The following is a 16,366-nucleotide window of genomic DNA, read 5'->3' as shown; positions in this document are numbered from 1 at the left end:
AGTGTAGTGAAATTCCTCCATAAAGCAGAAAAATTACTTTTCACATTCTTGATGCAACACCTAGTCAAGATTGACTTTCCCTCTCCATATTTTTGTCAACGAGCCTTTGTTTTTCACAATATTGCCTTAAAAATAAACTTGAATTATTATATTGACTCCTATGCTGCTTTTTGTTTTTTTACTCTTAATTCATTTTTAACTTGTTTTGCTGTTGGTAACCTGTTCATAGGTAACCATTTATCCTCCTCTGGTGATAAATTGAAGATGAGATCATTTAAACCCTAATTTGAAAAATAAGTGGCCGCAAATCTTAAAAATTAATGGCCATGCTGCGCTATTAATGATAATGCAGAACTATATTTTATAGGTTTGTGCACGGTCATATTCTAAAATTTTATCTAATCTTGCATTTTCAGGTTCTCTGTGAATTGTTCCAGTCATCTCCTCAACGAGGGAACCTCCCAACATCTGGAAACATTTCAGGGTTTATTAGAAGGCTGTTTTTGCAGTTGATGCTGGAGGATGAAAAAGTGACAATGTTTCTTCAGTCCCCATGTCCAGTAGGTCTTTTGTGTATCTACATTATGAATTGTCAATTCGATCTGACTACACACTACTTGTACATTCTCACAGTTGATTCTGCTTTTTTAGCAAACAATGACAGCTTTCTTTACTATATTTATTGCGGAATAGTGATAACTACTTTTTTGGTGGATGTGGGGAGAGGGTTGAAGGGCTCTTTCTAGATTTTTAATTTGCTGTATATCACTCTGACATATTTACATAAATGTAACATTTAAAAGAGCCACAAGTAATTCTTCTTCTATCTGACACAAGAAGTTATTGAATGCCCGGGAAGGGGATTTGGTGGAATCATTGTTGATTGGAGAGATGAGGTTTGTGGATTGAATCAGTTATCACTGGAGAGAGAGAAGTGAGTGGAGTTACAGACTTTTAGAGGATCTCAGTTCGCTAGAATCTGGAACCTCTTGAGGGACTTCTGATAACATGTCTTACGAATTTATTTAGCATTTAATTTTCAGTGTTGAATGTTGAATTCATTAGATGGTTCTCTCATTCTAACTGTAGTAAATTGAAAGCTGGTCAATGAATGATTAAATGTTCACTGATTACCAAACATCATTGTATTAATTTAATTTTGGTTGCCTGATTATTGAAGGACGTGGTGGCAATTGAGACTGCCAATAGATAGAAGCAATGAAAACCAAAAAAAAGAGTTAAGTAGTAAGAGAATTTTTTACAAGAAAAATGTTTTGCCAAAAAAAAAACGACAAACGTGAACTAGGTAAAGTTGCAGCTTTCTTTTATGCCAACATCCTCTTGGATATAATACAAAATGAGCAATTTAAAGAAATAAGTGAAGCACTGCACCCAGGATATACTCATTAAGACCGATTTAAATTCGCAAGTCCACTGCTTGATGCTACAAGTGAAGAAGTAAGGGAAAAATTAAAGGAAGAACTGAGACCATCTAATACTTCAATACTGGGAAAATTGCTTTCTCGCTTATTGATCCCCACTATTGATTCTACATTTGAAAAGTAAACCATAGAATATTATATCCAAGCAGTTGACAGTGCCATCTAAAAATACCAAGAAATATGACAAGGAGATCTTTGCTACCAGTTCAAAAAACAAAAATGAAAATAAAGAAGTGCAACTTCTTAAATGCAATCATCCTAAACTGCTAACATATAATGTTCAACACTGTATTTAAACCTGTTGAGAAAGGAACATCTAACACAGTCCTAAGGTATATTGAGGAAGTTCAGAGGTTCTTGCCTAGTCACCATGACACTCTAGTTACGTTTTTTAAAAAGGAGGATTGATGCCCAAGTTTCCCAATGGCACTTTTGGTGGAGCACCAGAAGAGTGTGTTTACATTTCCATCCAACTACCAAAAGTATGAAACTTGCCCTCTTCATGAAAAGCACGCATTTTACATAGCAAGAGACTCTGCAGAGAGTTACTAACTTAGCAAAAGCCATTGAAAAAGACTTCAAAGGAACGTGACATTACAGGCTGCACCTACTGTCACAATGCTATTGAGAACCAAATCATATTACCACACAAAGAACTGGAAGCATACAAAAACAAATTTGAAAAATGATTCAGAGAATCTGAATTGACATCAGTTCAATTCAGAATTTTGCTAGGTTTTATAGTCAGCTCAGCATCTGTGTTTCTGGACCATTACTTATCACCCATTGAGGTACATTCTGTTATCTCTTCTAGCATCCCAGAGGGATCTCAAATGCCTTTACAGTGTCTGTAGGGCTTGGCCACAAACCAAAGTGTGGTTCTTCAGACTCTTGGCTCTATGCGGCTGAACAGAGCAGTTGCTCAGTTCTCCTTCCTTTCCTTTATTTATTTTTTTTTTTTGGCTTTTAAAGCCAATTTTCACAGCTGTTCCCCACTTCCTCTTTCCTTCTCAAGTAAAATTTGGAGATTTTAAAAAGAAAAAATTATTTTGTCCAAAATGATACTATTTACTAAACGTCTCACCTTGGCTTTGTTCTCTCACCAACCCACCGTGCTTTACCCAGCATAGTGGATCTGGCTAGAGAGGAAGCAAAAATTGTGATGATGGTGCCTCTTTGAGGGACCTCCCTCTCAGGAGCCACAGAAGGGGTGCTCTACCACAGTTGTCCCCAGTCCTTGAACCCTCAATTCCCCCCAAGAAGGGGATCAGAATCTGGATGACTTATTGGGACTTCTCTCTCACACACCCATCCTAACCTACACGAGATTCCTCTGGAGATAACTGCATAGGTAGGTCAGTTCTCCTCAATGTCCGGGACAAAATGGGCAAGTCAGTCTGCTTCAGTCCTGAGACCCATCAAGGTAACTCCAAATATATATTCCCAAGACTATTCCATCCACCTCTAAGAGGAACATTTCCATGTCTTAGGCCTTCAAGTGGTTAATGAGATCCCTTGACGAGGAGTCTATCCTTTGTCTCCCATACATCCCTGGAGTAAGATTTGGACTCTCTTGGGGATGTTCCTTTGTGTTTCCTCACTAGTTACCCATTGAATGATGGCAGACATTGGATCTTGAAGGTTTTTACCAACACGCTCCAGCAGCTTAAAACCCCATGGGGGGGAAAGGGCTCTGCCTTCTTACAGAAACCAGGATCCTGTCTTTCCATGGTTACAAAGTGATTATCTAAACTCAAGTCATTTTTGTCACTTGACTTGGATTCCATAGTTCTTAGGATATAGCTTTTATTTCTTTTTGCTCAATCTCAAACATCTGAAGAAAAAAATCCTAGCATAATGTGAATGTGCACAGAACAATTAAAATATATTTGCAACATACAGAATCTGTTAAAAGATTGGGTTGCACATTTATATCTTTTCACCTAAACTACCTAGAACAGGGTGTAAGTTAGCTCTAACTGGGTGGGTAGAGTAATCTGATCAGAAATGGCATTTACTATAAAGAGTAGATCTTCAGAACAGCAAATATTCTATAGCAACACACCCTTCAAACACTGCAGAGTTCTCAGATGTCATAAAAAACGAATTTTGACTAAATTTTGCCCCAGTGACACTCATCACCTCTCTGCTTTTGATTGGGTTGCACAGGAATAAACTGGCCCTGCATTTGGGATTTAGTAAACAATTCTGTTGATGAGCAAGAAGTAACAGAATAATAACTTTCTATGCAGGGCAGGGAGGATTTTGGAAAGCTAGGAGGAGTAAAAAGCAACTAAAATTTTTTTTAACTAAAGAAATCGGATATGAATTTAAATGGGGGAGGTAATTTGGGTTGAGAAGTGCTATTTTCAGTTATTTTAAAATAACTTTTTAGTGGTTCTTGTATTATAAAAGCGAAGTACCTATTGCTAAATCTAGAATTACTTTGCTAACTATATTTCTGATTACTCATAAATGGTATGTGATCTTCAACTTTTTTTTCTGTTGATTTCTCAAGAGTAGTAACCACCTCTGTGCAAAGCTTATTGGAGTGGGGGAGAATTTCTTTTTACTTTCAAAAAGAAAAGAAATTAAACCCAAAGTACCTAACATGTCAGGTGCGTGCACACTGAAGATGATGAGAGAGGGTCTTGTACTGAACTTAAAAATAAAAATAAAGACTATTGGTTTATTTTCTGAGTGCTAAACAAAAACAGATTTTTGCAGCAGTTTTCTTTGTGTAAAAAATTTTTTTTTTAATTTGTGATGAATCATTTTACCATCTTATCAAGTTGGCATACTTTCAAAAAAATTTCTTTTGGTCTGGAGAGTGAATGGCTGCATATTGTGATTTTACTTAATATAGTTTAACAACTTGTCATGATTGTTGGCCTTATTTCTGAATACTTGCAAGTAACTGGTTTTTATTTATTTTTAGTTGTACAAAGGTAGAATTAATGCTACCAGCCACGTAATCCAACATCCAATGTATGGCGCAGGACACAAGTTCCGTACTCTTCACTTACCTGTCTCAACAACATTAGCAGAGGTTCTTGACCGTGTGTCAGGCAAGTTTCAATACTGTGTATTTAATTCTATAATGTGTTAAGGGAAAATTGTGTCTGCTATTATATATATATATATATATATATATATATATATATGTGTGTGTGTGATATCTGCATACTTGTAACAAAGTTTCAAAATAGACAGTAATCAGAGATTAAAGTTTTACTTTTTTGGGAACATATAACACAGGCTTTCCTCTAATGGTTGCAGTTTTAGATTGGACATACAGTTCTTTCAACTTTACATAATAGATTTAGAGGAGGCAATCTTAGACATACTTAACCGTTCAGAGCTTATCTTCAGCTGCCAAGCCACAAAATATATTACTATGCCTACATTTTCAATATTTAAAATACTTTCAAATTTTCTCCTGAGATACTTCCAAAATCTTATGAATATTTGAGTTCAGTATTCAAAGTTCCCTTTAACTATGTCTGAGCCCAATTTAAAAAAATTCCTTACTGCGATCATTTGCTTAATGTTTGTTGCAAGTTAAACATCACAGAAATGATGTCCATGTGGAGTGTTTATACCATCCTTTGCAATCTAATTTACACTCATACATATTTACCTGCAATATAAATAATATTTATCTATAAAATGGAAATTGAGAACTAATTTTGAAAGTTATGAATAAAGTTGAAAAACCAGAACAAACAAGATGGTCACGACTGAGGGTATTTATTTTATCCAAAAATAAAATCCAAGATTTTCAGTCAGACTATTAGTCTTTTCTATATTAAATATCTATTTAACTGCAAGGACCAGTTCAACATTTTGGAGAAGTACAATCTTTAATAAAGATTCAGTTACCTTGCTCATGAAATTAAGGTTAACGTTCACAATAAACATCACAGTGGCCTCTCAGGGGTCCTTGGGCAAAACCAGGAAAATCAAACTTGATGTTCCAAAGGAGAGAAACAAGCAAGGTAAAAAGCTCTTAAGCCATTTTATATATGCAATAAAGTTTAAAAAAAAATTCACCACAATATTAAATTAAAAAATTAAAAAACTTTAGTAGGTTGTCTGTATTGCTAAGCTATTGTTGACATTTTAGAGGAGTCAAAGGAAATTCAAAGTTACAGTTCCTAGAACAGTTGCAACTCTGCCACATTGCACATAAGTGAGTCCATACAAAATACATATTTTCATAGATCCTCATATGAATTTGCAAATACTTAGCTGTAATTTTGACAGTATATACGAGTGTCTCAGTTAAAATTGCTCTGGGAATGTCTATATTTTCAAACTTTTTGAGTCAAATCCTCTGGTGTAGCTGTATTGACTTTGTGCATTTCAGAGGGGCTATGTTTGTTTGCATCTGCTAATAATCTGGTGTTCTCTGTTTCTGTGATCAACCAGTGCTGCACTGACACTTTTTCATAATTAACTTTTTCCAAAGTCTTTTAACATACTGATGACCAGTAACATATTGCACTAATGTAGCATCTTTCATCAGAGTATAGCAATTTAAAATAAATGAGAGAAAAATACATGAAGTTATTGGTATGTGACACTTCTATTACCAGACAAATTTCAGTAAATCAAATATCATGTTCACTGGAGCTTTGTGATTAAAAATGCGGTACATCCTACAGTACATTTGAACTTTGATTATGTGTTGTGTGAAGAAGTACTTCCTTTTGTTTGTTTTAAACCTGCTGCCTATTAATCTCAAATTGCCGTCTCTTATGAAGTTATAATTTCCCTATTTCTCCATGTATTTTAGCGTACTTGGGTAGACAAGGTTTAAATATCTAATGATAAACAAGCAGAAGCACTTTTTAAAAAAATAATAATACCCAATACCTCTTTGGCTGCCTTTATGCATCACAGAGAGGTTAAAAATGGCAATAGCTCAATTCTTTCTCTTTGCATTTGCCTTTTAAATTAACTCTTCTATCCCATTTAGACCAAAGGGAAGATAAGAAAGATATTGTTTGGCCTGCCAGTTGTAAGAGCCCTTCCATTTGAACTGAAGGGGAGGGGAATAGTTTTTGTAGAAGGGTAAAACCACACCATTATATATACAGTGGAGCTAATTAGCAGTAACTACATGGTTATCCATATTTCAAGTAGTCAAAAGTCATAATAATTGTGAAGAATATTGACTATACCACCAGAGGCAGTGGGATCTCCGTGCAAAAGGAAGGGACTGGGCCATTTAAGAGTGACTCAGTCTACTTCTGGCAGCGTCTGCAGATAGGGAAGCAGCATCTGCTAAAATAATCAGCCTGTGCAACTGCTCACTCCCTTCTCATTAGGTGACTGAAATGACATTCAGCTCAACACTTAAAACACCAGCAACTAGGAGGATTATAATACTGACCCAATATAAGTGCATCCTAGAATATACCAACATGGGTCAGTCTCAAATTTTGCTTTACAAGTACACCTCCCAGATGCGGTTTCTAATATGCCTGTTGGCTCTGAGAAACCCAATGATGCACATTCAGAGAACCTAAGGATCCTGATTATAAAATGCAGCGGGTGTCCACGATTTGCCTGGATTTGATGGAGACACAGCTCCCTGTCATGCTGGAGGAGCTCTAGAATAGCTGGCATTTTCTGGGTTTCAGGGGTCTTGTAATTCTCTCTCTATATCAAAAGTGAAATTTGGTTCAGATGGAAGAGTAGGTGTCATCGGTCAATTTGTGTCTTCAAGCAAGGAAAATGCTTGATTAATCTGGAGAAGAACCCCAGGCAAACTGTTTATCTTTCAGTGCCTCAACTGTAGATGATCTGAGTTGTGGTATAAAAGGGGTCCTTGCAGTAAGTACATGGTGACTCCTTGGACACCTAGGTCCTAGGCCCATGTTTCGTTTGACTAGTAGGAGATGAGGATGATCACGTGGTCCTTTTTGATGTTTTCTGGATCACCTTCCCAATCGGAAGTAGACAAGGAGACTATTTGGCCATTTATGCACTATGACATCCATTACCAATGTGAGATCATCCAATGCAACCAAAAGGAAAACTGACAATTGTTTAATTGCTGCCATTAGTAGATTAATACTGATATCTAGTGTTCTGCATCTAAATAAGTGGTCTGATTTTTCAGAGCAGCTTCTGTTGCCTTCAGTGGAAACAGAGTGCTCAGCAGCTGAGATGCACAACATGACATCTAAGTTCAAATATTTTGGCTTACTCATCTAAGTCTACAGTTGTCTACAATTAAACATAGTAATTTATCTTTGTTTAATCTCCTTTTTTCTGTTGGTAGCAGTGATTTTTCTAACTCTGCTAGTCATATCACCTGAATACAAACAACTAAATACTTGAACTTCTGCCTGGATTGTCAAAGCATTGTTCCTTTAAATGGTCCAAGGAAAATTAGCTGCAAGACTTCTTGTCAGTACTCTGTCAATGCCTGGTCTTTTGTTATTAAAGAAGCTTAAGATAATTTTGGTAGTTAGAATGGAACTCAAAGCTCCAAGCCAGCAAGGTAATTGAGTGAAACCAAATGAATATCTAGTGAGTGGGTGAGAAATTATAAAATGATAATTAAATCAACATGACATCTTAATACCTATAAAATATGTGCGTACTTTTTTTTTCTCCTGCAGATACACCAAGTATCACAGCTAAACTAATTAATGAACAGAAAGAAGATAAAGAAAAAAAGAACTACGAAGAGAAAGAAAAAGTTAAAGCAGAAAATGGCTTTCAGGACAATTACAGTGTTGTTGTTGCCTCTGGTATGTGTTGTGGGTTTTTTTTTTTCTTTCCTTTTCACCTCTTTTGTAAAATCAATCCCTCTGAACATAAAATGAGAATAATTATGTCAACTCGTATAAACCCACCATTGTTATTACCAAAGGTGTACTACTGAAAATGTTTGACAATGATATTCCTTAATTAAGCTTACTGACCTTTAGCAACAAGGGATGGGCCCCAGTACAACCACGACCGCTAATGAGTTACGCTGTGGTAAAGAGTCCTATTTGTAAAAGTACATGTGTCTCCCGCATGTGTCATATTGTATTTATAAAGATCACCTAAACCCAGAACCTTCATTTACACCATTTGCATGGTAAATACAAATAGTTCCATAATGGCAAAAGATGTCACGATGGAGATAAGTACGTATAAAACCAATACCCTTTATTCCACATGAATATAGAGGATTTTTCCAAAATCCTAGACCTTTTGAAAACTCATTCATATCCTTCTAAAATCAGTCATGTAAACTTCTCTTGTAAAATTGGAATGGAATGTACACTCTGTAGCTTGAACATGAGAAGTTGGCCATGGTAGAGGGGATTTAAAGTTGAACAGGTGGCTGCAGGAGGTATTGCAGTATCTTGCTCTGAAGTTCTGCTGTTTAAGACCTGATGACTGAACTTCTAAGGAACTCATGGTATTCTCTTAACACTTTGGCTGACCATCTTTTGAAGATGGCTGATCTACCATAGTTTCACCTGGGCATGAAAATGAGCTCAGGGCGGGACACTGATTTCTTTTGACTCTTGAAACCAGTATTTCTCAAACTGTCTCCCCTATCAGGACTTCAGCATTTTAAACACAATTTAAGAGGTTCATCTATATCTGAACTGGGCCGCTGTTTCACTACTCAAAATATGTTTAATGCAACTCAGCTGACTATAAAGTGCAGCAGCTTCAGTGGGAGAGGTAGTGGGGATGGAGGAACAGATGGGTGTGACTAATCATAGAATATTAAGGTTGGAATAGACCTCAGGAGGTCATCTAGTCCAGTCCCCTGCCCAAAGCAGGACCAACACCAACTAAATCATCCCAGCCAGGGCTTTGTCAAGCCGGGCCCTAAAAACCTCTAAGGATGGAGATTCCACCACCTCCCTAGGTAACCCATTCCAGTGCTTCACCACCCTCCTAGTGAAATAGTGTTTCCTAATCCACTTTAATCCTTAAAGTGTTACTATATTTTCAGAATAAAAAAACAGCGCTTTCATATGTACTAGTGAACAAGAAAACTTGACAAGTTTTGTTCAACATTTAAAAAGATAAAGTTATGAGAGAGGCAGCATAGCCAGCGAGGGCTGACCCTAAGCAAATTTCTGTTCTCATAAGCACCATGTTATATCGCCCATCCCTTTTTTAAATAGACTTTAAAAGTCTGGTTCTTTATTGCATCATTTTACTTCTATCCTTTCTATTAAGTGAAACCTTTTAAAAATTTTCTTTATCCCAGTTATGTGTTTTTTCTCTTTCTTTTCACTATTCTGTATCTATCCCTTTGTCTTTCTCAATTTTTCTCTTAAATAGCAGTTACTATGTTATGAAATAATTGTTCTCTCCTTCTTCTTTTTCATCTTTCTTCTCCTGTGTTGGGTTATCTACCTCTTCCCCAAATTTACAATCTTTCTTCTCTCTTACGTTCCCTGCTTCTAATTTCTGTACTTGTACCTATCATCTTCTTTCTCCATACACACACACATTCATCTCACAAAAATACACACTTACCATCTCCTCATCCACAAAATCTTTTTCTCCTGACTCCTCATCCAAAATCTCTCACACACACTAGTCTTCCCATCAAAATAAATGAAATGTGCAAACACGTCATACATTCCAGTCATACTTGCAGTTTCCTCACAATACTATTCTATATGGGACTTTTTGCTGATGTCTCCCAAAAAGTCAACAAGCACATGTTAAGTGTAGAAGGCTGAAATGTCATTTAGCAGCCTGGACAACAGTAATGTTGTCCAGGCTGCTAAACTGTTACATGTGCTCAGTGCTTCTGTTTTTGAAACTCCAGTGTTATCAGCACTAGCAGATAATGCTGCCTGCTAATTCAGCAGACATCAGTGTTACTCATAAGAAAGACCACAGGCTCGGTTCGATGACAAAGGCCATCGGCCAGATTTATTGCTCTCAAGACGCAGTCCTAGCATCCTGGCTCTGTGGTTACAGATACACTAACACGAGTGCCCAGTGATAACGAATGGCTCAGTCAGCAGTGGGAGTCTCTGCTGTCCCCTCGGCCACACAATGGGTTAAGTCGAGATACCTTGGCATTTATAGACGGAGACAACTTATGTACCACCTTACATGTTTCATGAAATCTGCTTGTTACCTCCCCCTTGTACCTTGCTCTTGGTGTCTCAGGTAAAACATACCTATTCATCACTTCTGTCCAATTCCAGTCCATAAAGAACCTTGTCACGCAAGTCAGACTGAGCCCACAGACAGACATTGATCCGCTCATGTCTCATCCTCCTAGGTCACATGGCGTCTTGTGCCTATATGACACCATTTGCAAGACTTCACCTTCATTGCTTACCACCAGTGTACTTGGCAAGCAAAGATAATATGGATAAATTAGTCTTGCTCCCTCCCATAGACCAGGAGAGCTTGGTGGGAGAGCAGAGAGTATGTGTGTGGGGGTCCCCTTCGCTCCTTCCCCACCCAAGAGAATTTTGTTAATGGATGCCTCCTTGCTAAGCTGGGGCAACCATCTGGAAGAGCATACAGCTCAAGGGACATGGACTCCCCAAGAGTTCAGGATGCACGTTAAACCTCCTTGAATTACAAGGTGTCCACAAGGCCTGCAAGCAATTCCTACCACTTATACAATCCTGACATTTAAGTGATGTTGGACAACATAATGACAGTTTTCTACATCAAGGATGGGGAGCAAGATCCATCCCTCTTTGCATAGAAGCTATCAATCTGTGTAACTGGTATATTCGATGCCAGATTACTCTATCAGCAGTACACCTCCTGCAGGTACACAATACGCTAGCAGACAGCCTCAGCAGGTACTTCTCCAAGATCACGAATGGGAATTTCACAATTCAGTGGTTCAGAGCAGGTTTTGTCAATTGCGGGGTCGGTGTGTGTGAGTCTCCATCCATTACTGCTAGTAATGAGAACGTCTTCCATTAAAGAGTTAACTAGAAAGGCTTTTGAAACCAAAATGACTTTGAACATTTCATTTCTTTACTAGGTTTGAAATCTCAGTCAAAAAGAGCTGTTTCATCAACTCCTCCTCGTCCACCATCAAGACGAGGCAGAATGATGACAGATAAAGTAGGTAGCTCTTCCTCAGGAGGTGAATCTTCCAGCAAGACCATTAGCGTTCCAGTTTTTCATCTATACCATAAACTTCTACCAGGTAACTTCAAGAACTGTTTTTAAACTGTTGAAATAATTAACTTTCCCTTCAGTTTAAAAAAAAAAAAAAAAACTCAACATGATGTACACATGTAATATTAAATAGTAAGTATAATGCTGATGGATATCTGCATTCCTTCTTTCACCTCTACCTACTGCAGGGTTATAACCATTTTATCACTGATCTACCTTTCAAATGAAAGCGAGGCTTTATAGCAGCTCATGTGTCTATAAAGCTTGGCTGTAAAAACTGAGGTATGGACATGCTGGCTTCCCTTGAAATTCAGTCTCTAGCTCTTAAACTAGCAAATTTAATTAAAAAAAGATTCCCCTGCAGCCCAGCAACAAGAGTTTTTGTAAGCTGCCTCACTGTTTTTGACCTCCCAAGGATAAATTCAAGAGTCAGCTATATCCAGTTTGTCACTTAAGTGGATAGCAACTTTTAGTGCTTTAGAGAAGTTCATTTGCCAGTCTGTGTCCTTGATTGAATGCCACAATATTTATGCTTCCTAAAATAGCATGTCTTAGCCAGATTTTCATATGAAAAATATGTAAAGCAGCCATGTGCTATTCAATATTTTGAACGTTTGTAGATGACACACAGACTGGTGGAGTGGTAAATTAATTAAGATGACAGGTCACCTTATTGCAGAATGAAGGGTTCAGGGAAGAGTAATGAGAATCATTAGAGGTACAGAAAACTCTAATACGAAGAGAGATTGAAAAGAGATTATTTACCTTAGGTAAGGAGACAAGTAAGAGGAGCTGTGATAATATATAGAGTTATAAATAGTATAGAGAAGAGCGTATGTTGTCCCCATCTAAAACAAGAATGAGGGAGAGTGGGGGGATGTTCACTTAAATTGAAAGGTGGCGAATTCACAACAAGTAAAATAAAATACTTTTTTACACAATGTGTAATTAGACTGGAACCTTTCCATAAAATGCTGTTGAGGTCAAGATTCAAGTGGGATTAGGGATGGAGGTCACACAAGAATATCCACAGTTGTTATAGTCAATGCTAAAATTTTTTGGAAAAAATAAAATCTGTTTCAGGGTTTAAGTCAAACTCTGACAGTTAAGGATTATGAGGAGATCTTCAGTGGGATACAGATTGTCTCACATCGCCCTACTGCAGGGTTCATTCAGCTTCCTGGTGCTGGTCACTGTTAAAAACATGATACTGGGCTAGATGGGCAACAGATCTGATCCAGTATGGCAATTACTACATTCTCTATATATTTAGGCAGAGCGATCAGGATTGCTTGATAAACTGGGTTTATTCAAACATGCATGTTAATACAGCCAAATGTCAGGTCATCCCACTAGGGGGGGAAATGTCATACTTACAGGATTGGAGGTGTATTCTGGAAAGCACTGCCTTGAAAAGGACTTGGAGATCATGGTGGATTGCCCACCAAACATGAGCTCCCAGTGTAATGCTGTGGCTGAAGGGGGTTAACATGATCCTTGGATGGATAATGGGGAATGTAGACTAGTAGGGAAACAACATTGATAAAAGCAGGACTGGAATACTGTGTTTAGTTCTGGTGTCAACACTTTAAAAATTTTGAAAAATTGAGGGTGCCTTAGGAGGAGAGCCACATGAATTACTTGTGGTCTGGAAAACCGTCCTTATAGTGAGACTTAAGAAGTTCAGTCTATTTTGGTAAAGAAAAGGCTTTGAGGTTGACTTGGTCAGTCTCAAAGTTCTTACGCTGGGATCAGATACCTGATTCCAGAGAGTTCTTCAGTCTAGCAGACAAAGGCATAAGAAGAGCTAGAGTTTGGAAATTGAAGTTAAATTCAAAATGGGAATAGGGTGCATTTTTTATTATTATTTTTTTTAAGTGCGGGTACCTAACCATTGAAACAGCCTACCAAGGGATTTGGTGGATACCCTGTTACTTGAAGTCTTTTAAAGTTAAGATTCAGTGTCCCTTTGAAAGATACTGATACTGATGCAAGAATTTCTGAAATTCTTTGGCCTGTATTACACAAGAGATCAGATTAGATGAGCACAATGATCAATCACTGTAGTGTCTGATTACCTCACAGTTTTTAAAGTACTTACCCTTACATCACCCTTTGAGGTAGGGGAAGTACTAATCTCATTTTACAGATGGGGAACTGAGGCACAGAGGGACAAGTGACTTGCTCAAGGCCACCCACAGGAAGCCTGTGGCTATGCAAGGACCCAGGTCTCCAAGGCTACCTCTCTAACCATTCAACCATGCTTCCTTTTTTTTTTTTAAACCTGAGCACTTCATTACCAGTAAAATGAATACATGTTTTCATACACAGTCTGGCAGCCAGGAGTGGACTGTTGAGCAACTACACTCACAGCCGCTACTTGAGGCAGCTCACTGGCTAAATTTTTGGTACCCAGATGGCTACCTGTCTGTATGGTCAGAACCTGCCCCACAAGTCCAGGACTTTGCCTCTGTCTGGCAGATGCAGCAGGCTTGGTTTTCTGTCACTTCATTTTGAGGTGTATCTCTTGTCTAAGGGAACAGAGACCTTTCATTTACTCTTTAAGGAGATGCATTGGGTCCCCTGGCAGCCTGGGGAGAAACTACTTCAGCCATTGAAAGAAAGCTTGCTTCTTAAGTGGCAGCAGCTTTGACACAAGACAACTACGTGCTTGAAAAAACATATAAGATGTATGGGGTATGTAATCAAACACAATGCTTCCTCTCTGAGAGATTTGTGGAGTAAACTTCTTAGTAACAATCAAAGCTATCAATTTGGTTACCTACCTAAGTCAATCTGGTTACACTCATCCCAGTGGTACCATTACCAGTCTCCACTTAGTATGTCTGCTCATGGGATTTTACATCTGGCGGGGGAAAGGAGCTCTCAGTTGCTTGGAGATTAGATGTGTATGCCTCATACCTTTCTGCAACTTTAGCAATCAGTTTATAAATTACATAGTAATTCTACTTTAAGAGATCATCAGACCCTCTTCCCACTGAAAAAGATCAACAGGACCATTCTTTTTTTAGTCCTAAAACTGGAGATTATTGTGGTCTTAGACTGGCTGCCTCCCAATAAGAAAAGATGAGGGAGCAAACACTTACCTTAAATTACGTCAAATTCCTAAACACAAGAGGTCAAACGTTCTCTCTGAAGTGGCCTCTAAAAGTTTTTGTTTCTGGCTAAAAAGACTAATCTCTGAATGAGCAATTGCTCCTAAGAATCCTGTTGCTTTGCAGTTTTAGCCTGTATTATTCTGTTAATGCCAGACTTTGTGTCCTGAATTATTTTAAGTGTGCAAAATTTCTTAAAGGACTCATTTTAAAATTTTAATAAACTAATTAATGGTAAATTCTCATAAAATTAATTCTTAACTCAGAACAAGTGCTGTAACTGGGGGAGGATATGCTGTTCTTCATACATAATAAAGTGCAAAACTTAGTATTAATTATGGAACCTGAAGCGGTGATTCCATAATACATGGAGATCATTGGGGCACCAATACTTCTGTCCAGTGAGCTGTATCTGTGAATGTGGGTATCCAATAGTCTATTCCAGACTGATGGAATCAGTGCAATGACAGGACGAGTTTAAACTTACGGACTTCTCTGTCAAATTTTACTGAAGTGGTCAGGAAGTAAAGGCTTGTTAGGACCCAAGGATGTTAAATTCTCCTTTGTAGCTGTGGCATAAATGAACAAGCAAGGTGTATTAAAAGTAACCTAATCAAATAATTTTCATAAATTTGTTGTCCGGAAAATGATCCAATTGTGTTGTTGTTTAGGTCAGCCTTTGCCAGCTGAAATGACACTTGCACAGCTTTTGACTCTACTATATGACCGTAAACTCCCTCAAGGCTACCGATCAATAGACTTGACAGTTAAGCTTGGCTCCAAAGTGATCTCAGACCCAAGCCTGTCAAAGACAGACTCCTTTAAGCGTCTCCACACAGAAAAAGGTAAGTGTTTAACTTTTGTTGCTGTATTTTTAGCAAGACATGCCTAACTTCAGGCTGTTTCCCATTTCTCCCTTGCTGGTATTCCTAAATCATGCAGCTTGAGAGAAGTGGTGAGATTTATAGTACATAGGTCTTCACTACTAAACATTGTGAAATTACTTCCAAAGATATATGGTATAAGATGCAGAGAACAACAAAAATGAAATTAAAGCAACTATACTAATTGAGTTTAATTGAATCCTATACCTTCACTCCCAGCTGCCTTTTTGCCACATTTGACTCAGTCCTGAAACCCCCTCCCCTCTTCCTGTCTGCACTTCTTTCTCCGCACAGGATCTCACTGATTTTCTGTCAAGACAAAATTGACAAGTACATCATCACCTTCACTACAATTCCCTCCTCTTTCTCCATGTCACAGAGGAAATTTTCTTGTCTGCTCTCCTCTGACCTCTCCACTTGTCCCAGTGGCTCCATCCCATCTCTTTTGCACCTACTCATCCCCCTCCTTACTCGTCTCCTAAACCTCTCTCTCTCTTCCCTAGCTCTTTCCCCTCACAATGCAAGCTTTCTGTAGTCTCTTCCATCTAAAAAGGGCCACCCTTCACCTCACTTGCCTCTTCAACTAATGTTGCTTCTCCCTTTCATCTCTGAGCTTCTTTAATGTGCTGTCTACGGTCGCTGTCTGGGAGTTTGTCTCCTCCAATTCGATCGTAGGCTTTCTCCAATCCAGCTGCTGTTGCCTGCACTCCACTGAAATGCTCTCGCCAAAGTTTCTATTGACCTCTTCCTAGCTAAAGTTCAGAACCAATACTCTATCGTCTTC

General features: G+C 38.2%; 1 protein-coding gene across 1 annotated transcript in view; it reads left to right on the top strand.

The window, feature by feature from the left end:
* Positions 1 to 16,366, top strand: part of BIRC6 (baculoviral IAP repeat containing 6) — a 330,062-nt gene that overhangs the window by 183,006 nt on the left and 130,690 nt on the right. Inside the window, 5 exon segments of the mRNA XM_024194786.2 lie at positions 417 to 560; positions 4,381 to 4,510; positions 8,078 to 8,209; positions 11,443 to 11,610; positions 15,370 to 15,543. Coding sequence (XP_024050554.2) covers positions 417 to 560; positions 4,381 to 4,510; positions 8,078 to 8,209; positions 11,443 to 11,610; positions 15,370 to 15,543 — 748 coding nt within the window.

This window comes from Terrapene carolina, unplaced genomic scaffold (genome assembly GCF_002925995.2).
Source record: "Terrapene carolina triunguis isolate 2854851 unplaced genomic scaffold, T_m_triunguis-2.0 Scaffold85, whole genome shotgun sequence".
NCBI classification, from domain to species: Eukaryota; Metazoa; Chordata; order Testudines; family Emydidae; genus Terrapene; species Terrapene triunguis.
This window is presented reverse-complemented; position numbering and strand designations above follow the sequence as displayed.